Genomic DNA, 12,534 nt, shown 5'->3' on the forward strand with positions numbered 1-12,534 from the left:
TTTTCAAAAATGCAAAGGAAAATCTTTACTGTTTTTAGTACATCATTGTCATGTAAACGTACCCTCAAACAGTATTTAAGAAGTTCCCATATGCTTAGCATGTGTTGGCTGCATTTCCTTCACTATCTGGTTCAAGTCCTCCATTGAAAAAGTAGTTTTGTAAAGAAATTCATACACAGACACAATTTATCTGTGATTAATAAACTAATTAGAAGCATTTAATCATGAATCTTAAAGGAATTTTCTGGGTTCAATGCAAGTTAAGCTTAAGATCATTTTGACTCGTCCCTCTTTTTCTTTGAAAAAAGCAAAAAATCAAGGTTACAGTGATGCACTTACAATGGAAGTTAATGGGGCTAATTTTTGGAGGGTTTAAAGGCAGAAACATGAAGCTAATAATTTTTCTGTTAAAACGCAATGTATTATTTGAGCTGTAAAGTTGTTTAAATTGTAATTTTTACAGTTGTTTAGGGTTTGATGGCATTACATCATCATGGCGACATAGTTGCAGAATTGGCTATACCTTTACAGAAAAGGTTAGCAGGCAATTTTTTTCACACTAAAATCATGTTAACACACACATTGTTTAAATTTTGTGGCAATACTTTTGAAACAGCAAGTATTTTAATGTTTACAGATTGGCCCCATTCACTTCCATTGTAAGTGCCTGGCTGTAACCCAGATGTTTGCTTTTTTTTACTAATCATCAATATGCCACAAATGCTTTTAAGTAAGCATACCTTATATTGAACCAGGGAATATTCCTTTAAGATCACGAGAAACATAAATACAGTCAAGTGTGTCCAAACGTATGCCTTTGTTGCAACAGTAGAGTACAGGCATTGAAAAGCGCAAGCCTGCTCCTCCTCCTTCCCCGGCGCTTACCAATTACGTGGAAACTACCACTCCCATGATCCCTCGCTTCGTCAGGCAGGAAGGACGTCTGTTAGCAGGGGCTCACACTGATCCAAGTTAGGAGCTCTCAGCTGCTAGCTTTGGCCCATCATGTAAGTGCCTGCCGAGGTTTCTTTGCAGAGCGCTTGCAGAAATTCTCCCGTTTTCGTTGCGCTTTGCGAGGCGTGCAATTGCAATCCCAGCCTTTGCACGGAGAAGAGCGCACACGACGCCCAAAGGATCCGAGTGCATGAAGATCGGGGCTTGTATTTTGCACCTTTGTCGCAAAGCAAGCCCGCTTAAAGCCTCACTGCGAGGGCTAGATGGAGGGAGGGAGCGACAAGGAAGGCAAAGTCTTTTGTGCTTCCCCTTCCCCCAACAATCCGAAAGGGGAGATGTCCGTGCCAAAACCAGGTAAGTACTTTTATATTGAACCGATGCGTGCAAAACCTCTGAAATGCAGCCAGCGTTGCATGCACGGCTTGCAAAGTGCAATTGTCGTGGCCAATGCATGTTAAAAAGTTTGATGGCTGGCGAGGGTCACTTGCATTTCCTGTTTTAATGAACTGCCCTTTTGCAGAGTTTCTGGTAAGGCGATGCTCCCCTTATTAGACGCGCGCTTACAGGCGCTATTTGCATTTTTGTTATTCCAGGATTATTAAAAGATACGCATTCTTTTTCCGTGTTGAGGAACTGCCAAGTGATTGTGCAATAGCAACGGTGTCCGCGCCCGATTTATGAACGCGCACGAGGCGATTTTTTTCTTTTGAAAAACGTTCGACGTGACGTCATGCTTGTTTCGTTTGCGCTCTGGAGAATAAAATTCGCTCGCAGTACTTCTGGCGTTGTTGCATGCGAGGTGCATTTAGGGGATGTTCCGGGTTCAATACAAGTTAAGCTCAATAGGCAGCATTTGTTGCTCAATTCACACAAACTAATTTCGACTAGTTTATCGTGTGTGTATATGTGTGTATATATACACACATATAATATATATATTACACACACGCAATGAAAGTGAATGGGGCCAATCCTTAAACATTAAAATACTGACTGTTTCAAAAGCATAGCCACATGGAGTAAACATTATTATATTAATATGATTTTGGTGTGATAAAATTGTTTACTAACCTTAAATGTTTAAAGTTATATCCAATATTATTACTTTGTTGTCATGACAACGTAACACTGGTAAGCCCTGTAATTTGGTAAACACTGTAACACCGGTAAATTCCTGATTTCGTCACACTAAAATCATGTGAACACGTGTAATGTTTACTTCTTGTGGCAATACTTTTGAAACAGCGTGTATTTTCATGTTTATGGATTGGCCCCATTTACTTCCATCAATTGTAAGACAATTGTAACCGAGATTTTTAACTTTTTTAAAGATTTAAATATATTGTATTTAACCCAGAACATTCCTTTAAATAACATTAAACTTTTCTGGATAGTCATGTCTGCAAGTGCAATAGGGAAACATGGCCCTGACGGCCTGGTTGCATGCCATGTTTAGCAGATAGAGCAGAAAGATGACGCTGAACTTCAGACATTTTTTATTAGGTGCCTGTTCTTGTTGTTCCCGTCCATGGGTGTAATGGAAAATCATTTTGACACTCTGTCATGCAAGCTTTGTTCCAGCAGTAATACATAGGTAGAGGTTGCAAAAATAAAGAGCTAAATATACTTTTGTTGCCATCGTCTGCTCTTGCAAACAGTTCAAGGAACAGGGTTCAAATGTGCTTTTAAACTCAAAGTCTCCATGCAAAAGACATCCGTCACCCTATAAATGAAAGATTAACCTGTTTTTTACATTTAAATGAGCAATTCAAAGCAATGGTGGAATTACAAATTACAGGGCTTACCAGTGTTGCAAAGATCCTTTGTAAAATCTAATGTCCATGTTTTTTCATGGAAGAACAATATAGAACCCGTGTGTGAGGTTTCTCACACCTTGGGCCAAATTTACACGCATGCACAAGCTTAAATCCATGCAATGGCCAGCAGCTGTTATTTTTTGCTTCTGTAAAACTGGGGGGCCTTTCCGATCCATGTGGTGATCACAGCCACCTCCTCAATGTCATGAGGCTGATTGCAATGCAAGAGAGCTGAACTTCTGAGAATAGAACACTCGCAATCATATATTTGTAAGTGTGGTGTAAGAATGTGTGATGATTTTTTTCAGTGTTGAAAGAGCAGTAATTATGTTATGTAACAGTGACACACCTGATGTACATTTGAGGAACTAAATCCCTGTGATCCCACCCCTCTGTCATGCAAACAGAGCATGAGAAGCAGGGAGGGTGCAGGTAGTGGATTGTGAAAGGCAACATTTAATTCCTAGTTCAAACTACACGATTCAAACTCGACTCGTTTGATATTTTGAGTCGGCAACTGGTCTGCGACGATGGTGCAGTGTGCGCACCCCTGCAACACTCCCAGTCTAGTCGCAGATGCTACGACAGATTTCAAACCAGCTTAACATCTAGACGTCATGTCATCAGGTATGTGCACTGTCCCAATGAGTGAGAGACCGACAATGAGCCAAAGTTTGTATTATTTATTTTTTTTACATAATTTTATGATCAGTTTAAAAAGGGACGATGCTAAAAACAGCTGTTATGTGGTCCAAAATCTGCTGATTTAAATGGAAATAACCATACAATTGGAAAATTAAAAAAGCAAACGCATGTTCATGCACAAAAACACAATCTTCATCGTGTCAGCATGCAGGTACACAGATATAAGCACACACATTAGAAGCTCAGTTAAGGTACTACACAAAAAAGGAATTCTGCTTTTAATGTCATGTATGCGTATAATTAAGAGATACCGTGCACCTGTTTTTTAGCGCTTTTACTTTTTTGCATTTTATTGTCATTCTGTAATATATTTAATGATTATTGTATGTGAAATCATAGACTCTACCGTCGAAATCTGAACACAAGTGGGCAATTGAGACTACGTGGTGTGACGGTGTTGTGTCTCGCTTGTGATTGAATATCTCAAAATGCATCTTTATACCAGCTGTACACAGGGCCTCAGTCGGGGATGAATGGTCGTGTAGTTTATAAACCCCATTTGCGATCAGTCTTGTAGTGTGCGCACCAGCACGACAGAAAAAAAGAGTCGCAGGGCGCGACTACAAGTCTTGTAGTGTGTGCTTGGCTGAAATGATTGTCGACATTATTGACAACGTTGACAAACATTTTCGTTGTGGAATAGTCATTTGATGTAATTTAATTTAACATTATATCACTTTAAACTCTAATAATGAGAGCAGCACTGCAGCTCACACATGCCTAGGAGAGGAAGAATTACACAGCTCACAGTCCAGATGCATTCTAAACTTTCCAAAGAGCTTCAGGTGATCTAGATAGCAAAGTATGAGGGAATTATAATGCAGAAATACTAAGTAAATGTCCCGATCTGAAGGGGAGAGATAAAAAGTGCACCCGGCTGATGCACACTCGAGCGTGCACGCTTAATGAAGCTAGATTATAACGTATTGGCTCGTGACTTATTGAATCATAATATATAATGTCACTGTGCATTTCTTATCGTGAAGAAAATTGGCAATACGCAGCTTTATTAATACAAGAGCGTTAGTTTTTTTGTTAGATAAAGATGAATTGAAGTGAACAGAAAGGTGAGAGAGGGTTGTCTTTGCCCCAAAATATGTTTTTGATTTGTTTTTGTTTTGGCTTATTTTCCAATATAAATATCTAAAACTCTTTCAAACAAGTACCTTTACTAGCTATACTGCAGAATACAAAATTGGTATCTGAGAATGCTAAATATAATATTAAAAATGCAAATATTTTAAAATCTCAAAAAATCCTTTAAAAAAAACAAAACATTCATTTGAGAAGCAGCATATAAGGTATTTATAATTGCTTTTAGAGAATAGATCTTAAATAGAAGTATATTTTGTCTTTACTGCTCTCGCAGAAATGTAACCAAGTGAAAAATACACTTGCTGTATATTTAACAGACATTCTCTTAAAGCAAGTCTAAATATCTTGTATGTTGCTTCAAGTAAATGTATTAATTTTTTAGACTATTTTAAATGGAAAACAAGAAAAAAAACTTGATGACAATAGAATTTTTTGCAGTGAATTTCTTTACTGAATTAAACTTAGAAAAAGTATTTTTGAATGTCTTTTAGATGTATTTTTAAAAGATTATTTTGTCCTTTATTGTTTGTTAGCACGTTTAATCCAACCTTTTAAATCTGGGCAAAAGCTGAATAATCTGTTATGAGCTAATGATTAATCTCTGTAATAAACGCTGAATAGTCGAATAATCGTTCTAATAATCGTTAGATTAATCGATTATCACAATAATGGTTAGTTGCAGCCCTATTGTTGAATAAACGTCTGATAGTTTTGATACATGCATTTTATTTTTAGATTCATGCAATACTATATTTATTGCAGGGATGTTTTTTTATACATGGATTGTAATTTTTTATGGAAAACTTGTCTTAATTGTATGGGTCAATAAAATGTATGGTTTGAATGTTCTGGACCATATATTTGTGTTTTGTTATGTTTTACAGGTTGCAGGTTTTTTGTGTGCAAATACCTTTAAGCTTTATAACTCTCTATGAAAACTGAAAGTGTGATTCCAGAGCTGATTTGAAACAAGTAAGACCACATTGCATAGCGTGATGGGATGGAAGGAGACCGTTTAAGAGTTGGCAACTGTTTTTCTGAACTGGGAGCGATCCCTAGGACAAGCAGTCCCCTCGTATCAGTGGGGGGTTTTGTTGCGCTTGTTGGCCTCTGGTTCTCTGTTTGCACTGCTGCTGTGGATGAGTTGTGTTCTATTGTGTGCCCTAGTCTGGCCCCAGGGGTGCACACAGCAAGTCACTCTCCCTGCCATGCCTTTACCCTGCACTTGGGCTTGCTGCTATGCTGCATGCAGTCTTCATGCATTAGGGCTGTATGATTATGACAAAAATCGTAATTATTTCCCATTACATTGCAAATGCGACTCATTTTTATTAACAGAATTTACATTAAGTGCATATTTTTTTTTGGGAATCTGTATGGCATATTCTTTATGTAGGTCACACATTGAAAACTGTAAACTGTGTTCCTGAATTCTTTATTAAATAAATAATTAAATAAAGTTTAAATGGTCAACTTCACAGTGGCCCTATATGCAGTATTAATAACAAAAATACTCCACTGCTGCAAAAATGTTTTGATGCAAAAATTGAGACGCAAAGGCAGTAGACTTAAATGGCATGCTGTATTTGACACATTTAGCAACTTAGTTAATTGTAGCAGCTGTAATTGTATTCTTGATTAAATGTCATGCTCAATTGTTACGTTTGTCATGCTAACAGACCCTGTGTGCTTCAGTCGCAGAGGTACTAAAACCCCCATTTTGATGGCACAATTGTTGGTGACCATCCAACCTTGCTGTGTTATTTTGGTGCAATAGCAGAGGGATTGTTGCAAGCATTGTGCAGCTGATCCCCCCAACCTTTCACCTTTTGGATGTGTGCATTGAGAGGACACCCATACCGGCCCTTCTCTCTAGTATGCTTTCACATTCATGTCTGCATGCACGCATTCCTGCATGCTGAAAATCAAGGCATGGAATCCACAATGAATGGTTGCATGCGAATGCTGGTACAGGTTCCAGCCCAGGGCTGCAGATTCAAATACATTTTCAATATTACAAAAGAGTGTCAATTACAGTATTCAATTTAGGCTTCTATGGTTTGAAGTTTTATTGGTCACTTACAACAGTACGACATGTATTGAAATTCATGGTACAACTATTCTCCCCAATTTATATATATATATATATATATATATATATATATATATATATATATATATATATATATATACATATATATATATACATATATATACACACAAACACACACAGAGAGAGGGAGAGAGACTGACTGACTGTCTGTATTTACAAAGTATGCATATGAATATTAAATGGTGCATAATGACAGATGTAGAGGTGGTAGAAGCAACATTTTGACTGGCGATATGTACATTGTGCAAGGTAAAGTGCAATTGTGCAGTAATGTTGATCTGCAACAGGCTGATGTTATAGAGGTGATGTTGTAGATGTATTATAATGATTATATAATGCAGAGTGTAATATTGCATCAACATTTTCCATTTACATGATCTTTTGCAGTTGTTGAGCATTGCAACTAATCACAGAAATGTCTTTTGCTCCTAGGGCTGAACGGTTGAATAAAATTTAACCGAAATAAAAATGAAATCATGATTTGACTCAGTGCGATTTCAAAACCGCAAGGCCTGCGATTTAAATAAATAGTCTCCCTGTGCTGTCCACTATGCTGCGCCTATGTGCATGGCTGTTTTGTCTAGTGTGTAGTACTTTCTTAAATACAACAGGATCATTGTATTACACATGTAGTTTCAGAGTGGTTTTGTGCTCCATACACACAACATATCTATCTGGTGCCCTAAATGACAGATGTGCTCCGAGTTTGGTTAGGTGTGCTATCGAACACACTATTTAAAGGGGCCCAGATTTACTTTAATTGCACATTTGTGTAATACACGTTAAAACTTTTTTTACAGCAAGGCAGATGAGAGTATTTCACTGCATTGAAAAGGCTGTTGTCAACTCCACTTCAAACAACAGAAAACCTTCGTCCCTTCAGTTTTCAAAATAAAAGCTTACGCCACAATTTGTTTGAAAAGAGGCTCAAGTATTTACAGGGACTTGATAGTAAATTATGAAATGATTAAAGAAAATACTTTTAAATAATAGTTATAATGATATTATTATTATACAATAATAACTTATATTCAAGTTGACTGGGTTTAAAAAAAAAAAAGAATAATGAAAAGTGAATTGACCCTTTCACAAATTGGACAATTTCTTTTACAAAGCAGACCAGATGCAATGTGATGCTTTCCCCCACCCCCTTTATTTCACGGTTTTATTTATTTAGTTTGGTTCTTCGAACACACTTTCTAGAACAGTATTTCTGGTTGGCAGTAAGGCGTGGGCAAAACATGGTTTCATTTTGGTTCAAAAGAATCTCATGTTTTTTGTTCATCATATCGCAGTTCAATTTGCAATCGCAATATTTTCCAAAATAATCGCTCACTTTTGGTGTATAATTTATAAAAAATATGAATAACAGTTTTGGTTTTCATGCAGCTAATGTGAAGTTCATTGACGCATTTTGTTTGGATCCATATTTTGGATGTCCTGTAAAAAATACGTGTTTTAATGTAAATTCTTCTAATGACAATTAATCGCAACAAGCATCATGAGAAATAATCAACAATTATGATTTTTGATAGAATCATGCAGCTCTGTTTGCATGCTGCAAATCAGGACATGAAATCCACGCTGGATGGTTGCATGCAAATTCCAGTATGCCAGTCAAATAGTTTGCACCCCAGTTTGTATGGCTTATGCATTGCATAGGTTCTTAAAAGCATCTAAGCTGTGTTAAATAGGACACAGAGCTGACAACACTTTGAGCGTCCCCAATGCTTGGGAGTGACCATCATGACTCTATTGGCTCTCGGTAGGCCGGTGAAGAAGCCCCCTCTCTTCTGTGGGACGTGAGCTATGTTGGGTTGCAGAAACTGCAGCCTGACATTGATCCATCTTATTGCAGACTTCTGAATAATTGACCACATTTAGGGTTTTCTCTTGAAGGCAGCCTGGGTGTCTCTTACCATAGCATTACTAGCAACAGTATTACTTTGCCCACAAAGGACAACCGTTGCTTATTATTAAATTGATTTCTCCAATGCTTCAATCTATTTGTATCCCTTGAAAATTCTTGTTAGGGTTTGTTGTAAATCCCTAAAGTTCTAGGCCTGTCACGATTATTAAATAACCATCTGATCTTGGTTATTTTGACTAACCGCGATATTTGAGATAACCGCAATTATTGTGCTCTTTAAATTCCATTCCATTTTAATGCCCAAATAAGGGAATTTTAAGCAAATATATTAATTCCATCAACGGCGTGTTTGTGTGTCATTCAGTTGAACTCCAACCGTCACTGAGCCACACCTTATTTCTAAATATTTTAAAAACATTATTTTTCATGTCATTCATATAGTTCTAAAGCCTTAAAAGGAAGTCATATATCCCTATTTTATTAGTAAAATATGTAAATTAGACTTTTAATTGTGAAAGCCCTAAAAGAGACAATTAATCAACATAATCACAATTATTTGTTTGACAATTAATTGTCAGCCAAATTTCATAATCATGACAGCCCTATCACTAAGTATTAAACTTCTGCAATTAATTCAGCCAGGACTGCTTAATGTACTGACTGAATCTTTTTCTCAACAATTTCAGCCTTAGATGCACTTTTTTAGTTATTTTTTGGAACCCATTCAATTGAATTATTGTTAACGAATACTAATGATGACTATTAATAATAATAAATTGTTATTAATATTATTATTATTGACTTGTATTTAAAATTATAACAGTAATATATTTAAATCATGTACTTTTTAAACCCTCACGCTTTTATTTTGACATTCTGAACTCTCCAGGAAGTCCTGTAAGTGTCTGTTTGTAGGCAAGTTCACAGTAGTTTAATTCGCTTATTCAAATTCTGGTAAAATGCTCCTCCAGTGCCGTTCTAAATCCATATTATAAGTGAACCGAATTATTGAGTATCTACATCTGAGATGTTGTTTGTGAGTAGCGCTCAAATATTGCTCACTGCGTGAAGGCTAAACATAGAGTGTGTGTGTAAACAGAGCAACACCATTCACTAATGTGCTGGCACTGTGCATACTATATATTTACTCATTAAAGAGCCTTTTGTGATTCACAGAGCTATCACACGTCATGCACAGTGTTTTCAAGATAAATAATTTTTACAAAATTAAATAATATCTTTGCATTACTGCAAACTTGTTATTTTCTCAATATAACACCTAAATAAAATAGAACAATAAATAAGTACATACAAATTTTCACGAAAATAAGATTTTCCAAACAAACAGGGACATTTAAGCAGGATGAACATGTACTTTGTATAAACTCTTTTGAAAAGGAAACTGAATATAAAAGTGTGGTTCACTCAAACCACTAAAACTGTTGTTGTTGTTGAGTGTGTATATATACACACACATTTTGAGATTGAGAGACGAGCGTCTCGTGTTAGAGTGCGCATCAGCCGGGGGGAACTTTATATCTCTCCCGGTTTCGACTCGCGCTCAGATTGGATCTCTTCCGCGACTGGTTGAAGCGGCTTTGACCGCATCGAGAATGACAGTTTTGGAGTTTGTGTTTATTTACATGTCACGCTCCCGTATTATATTAACTTTAGTTATTGATGAAGTAAAGACATATCACCAAGCTGTGATCTGCGTTTCTGTATTATTTTTTCTGACCACCAGTTCAGTGTCTGTCTGCTCGGCATCTATCTTCACCTGATTTCCACGCTGAACACCGGAAACTCACATGACCAGACGTGCCACTGCCTAAACTGAGACTGGCTGGTCATCTTTTTATTAGCTGTGTAGAAAATGGGAGAGAATGGGCGGTCACGTCCACACATGCACTTATTTCTTTAATAAAATCGCAGAATTTGCTGTCATATAATGGCAAATTCAGAAGATGGTTGCATGAGCGAGTGATTTACAAATGCAAATGGAGATGTTGTCCATGCAGGAAATAATCTCCTCCTGCAAATGACAAGACTAATTCACCCACGGGTGCTAAATTCTCTGTAGCATGCAGGTCTCTATTCGAATGAACTCTTAGAAAAAATATGGTTTTATTAAGGTCTTTCATTTTGCATAATGAAGCTCATAAGATTCAGTGTGCTCGACTTCATTCTGTGAAATGATTTAAAGTACAGCCTGTTTAATTTTCACCTATATCAGTATCTGAAATGAATATTGTGTGACACTGAGCAGAAGACAAACTAGTTTCTGGTTTCTAATGGCCCTTTTTTTTGCCATTAATACATCCATTTGGTTTTCAAATTGGTGAATCTCCCAACCAATTATGTTAAGTGCAAAATAAAAGATCCTACATCATATGCAGACCACGGAGTGTGACTGCATCAGTTTTCTTGGAAAAAAACAGAGCAGCGATTGAATGTTAACAGGTTGACGTCTCCGCCCACCGGTTGTACTTTCCTTGCTCTGTTCAGGTTGTAATCCAATATCCTGGAAGAGAATTCGCCATGGGTTCCCTCTGGATTTTCCCATGGGGTTTTTCAACTTATGAGTAAATAATATATTTGGTAAATAACATTACTTGACGACATGTGGATGTTTTGTTCTACAACATTCATTGTCATACCTCAAACATGAATTTTGAAGCCGTATTGATTTGCGTACTTAAAAAAAAAACACACACAGTGACTTCAAAATTCACATTTGTGGTAAAATCCCTCTTTGAGGCTTTTTTAAAATGGGTCCAGTGTTCTCTTTAAGAAAACTCTGGTCTGTAAAGAGCGAACACATTGTAAATGAACACACATTAACGAGAGTACTCAAAGCTTCTTTACCTCATTCGTGCTATTCGTGATTGGAATTAAATGTGTTATTTGTTTTTGATCAACATTGACTGTAAGGGGGGCCTGGGCTCAGCAAGTATTGATGCTGACTACCACCCCTGGAATTGCGAGTTTGAATCCAAGGTGTGCGGAGTGACTTCAGCCAGGTCCCCTAAGCAACCAAATTTGCCCGGTTGCTAGGGAGGGTTGAGTCACATGAGGTAACTTTCTCGTGGTCGTGATTAGTGGTTCTCGCTCTCAATGGGGCGTGTGGTAAGTTGTGCGTGGATCGTGGAGAGAAGCATGAGCCTCCACATGATTGGACATTCCAAATTAGGAGAAAAGGGGAAAAAGGCCCCAAACAAACTGAATTCTGTAAAGAAAAGTATGATATTAAAGGGAATTATTACACAAAAATTAAAATGTTTAATTTATTCACGCTCATGCCTTCCCAGAAGTGTGGGAGACTTTATTTCTTCTGCTGAAAACAAACAAAGATATTTAGACTTAATATCTCAGCTCTGAAGGTCCATACAATGCAATTGAATGGTGGCAAGAACTTTGAAGGTCCAAAAAGCATATAAAGGCAGTATAAAATTATCCATAGGAGTTCAGTTGTAAAATCCATACATGTATCTTCAGAAGCGATATGATAGGTGTGGGTGAGAAACAGTCATTTTTACTATAAATTCTCAGCTTCCCAGAAGTTGGCAATATGCATGCAGAATGGGAATCGCCAAAAGCAAAAGAAGAAGATTTGTAGTAAAAAAAGAACTTAAACATTGATCTGTTTCTCACCCACACCTATCATTTAGCTTCTGAAGTCATGGATTTAACCACTGGAGTCATATGGGTTACATTTCTGCAGCCTTTTATGTGCTTTTTGGAGATTCAAAGTTCTGGTCACTATTCACTTGCATTTTACTGTGTGGATCAAAAGAGCTGAGATATTGTTCTTAAAATCTTTTGTGTTCAGCATGAGAGAAATTCATACACATCTGGAATGGCATGAGGGTGAGTAAATGATAGAAGTTTCATTTTTGGGTGAATTATCCATTTAAAAGAGACTTTTATTTATTCAATCATCGATCGCGTGGATCCTTTTTTTTTTTTTATATATATACACA

General features: G+C 36.9%; 1 protein-coding gene across 2 annotated transcripts in view; it reads left to right on the forward strand.

Moving 5' to 3' along the window:
- Positions 1-931: 931 nt before the first annotated feature.
- The window catches only part of LOC127627261 (dual specificity mitogen-activated protein kinase kinase 6), a 41,675-nt gene continuing 30,072 nt past the window's right edge, over positions 932-12,534 (forward strand). Inside the window, exon 1 of one of the 2 annotated variants that reach the window (XM_052103603.1) lies at positions 932-1,308. In XM_052103603.1, coding sequence (XP_051959563.1) covers positions 1,218-1,308 — 91 coding nt within the window. In that variant the 5' untranslated portion in view covers positions 932-1,217. Of the gene's footprint in view, positions 1,309-3,198; positions 3,399-12,534 lie in introns of those variants that run through there. The other variant, XM_052103604.1, reaches the window with a different exon arrangement.

Source organism: Xyrauchen texanus, chromosome 33 (genome assembly GCF_025860055.1).
Source record: "Xyrauchen texanus isolate HMW12.3.18 chromosome 33, RBS_HiC_50CHRs, whole genome shotgun sequence".
In the NCBI taxonomy this organism is placed as follows: Eukaryota; Metazoa; Chordata; class Actinopteri; order Cypriniformes; family Catostomidae; genus Xyrauchen; species Xyrauchen texanus.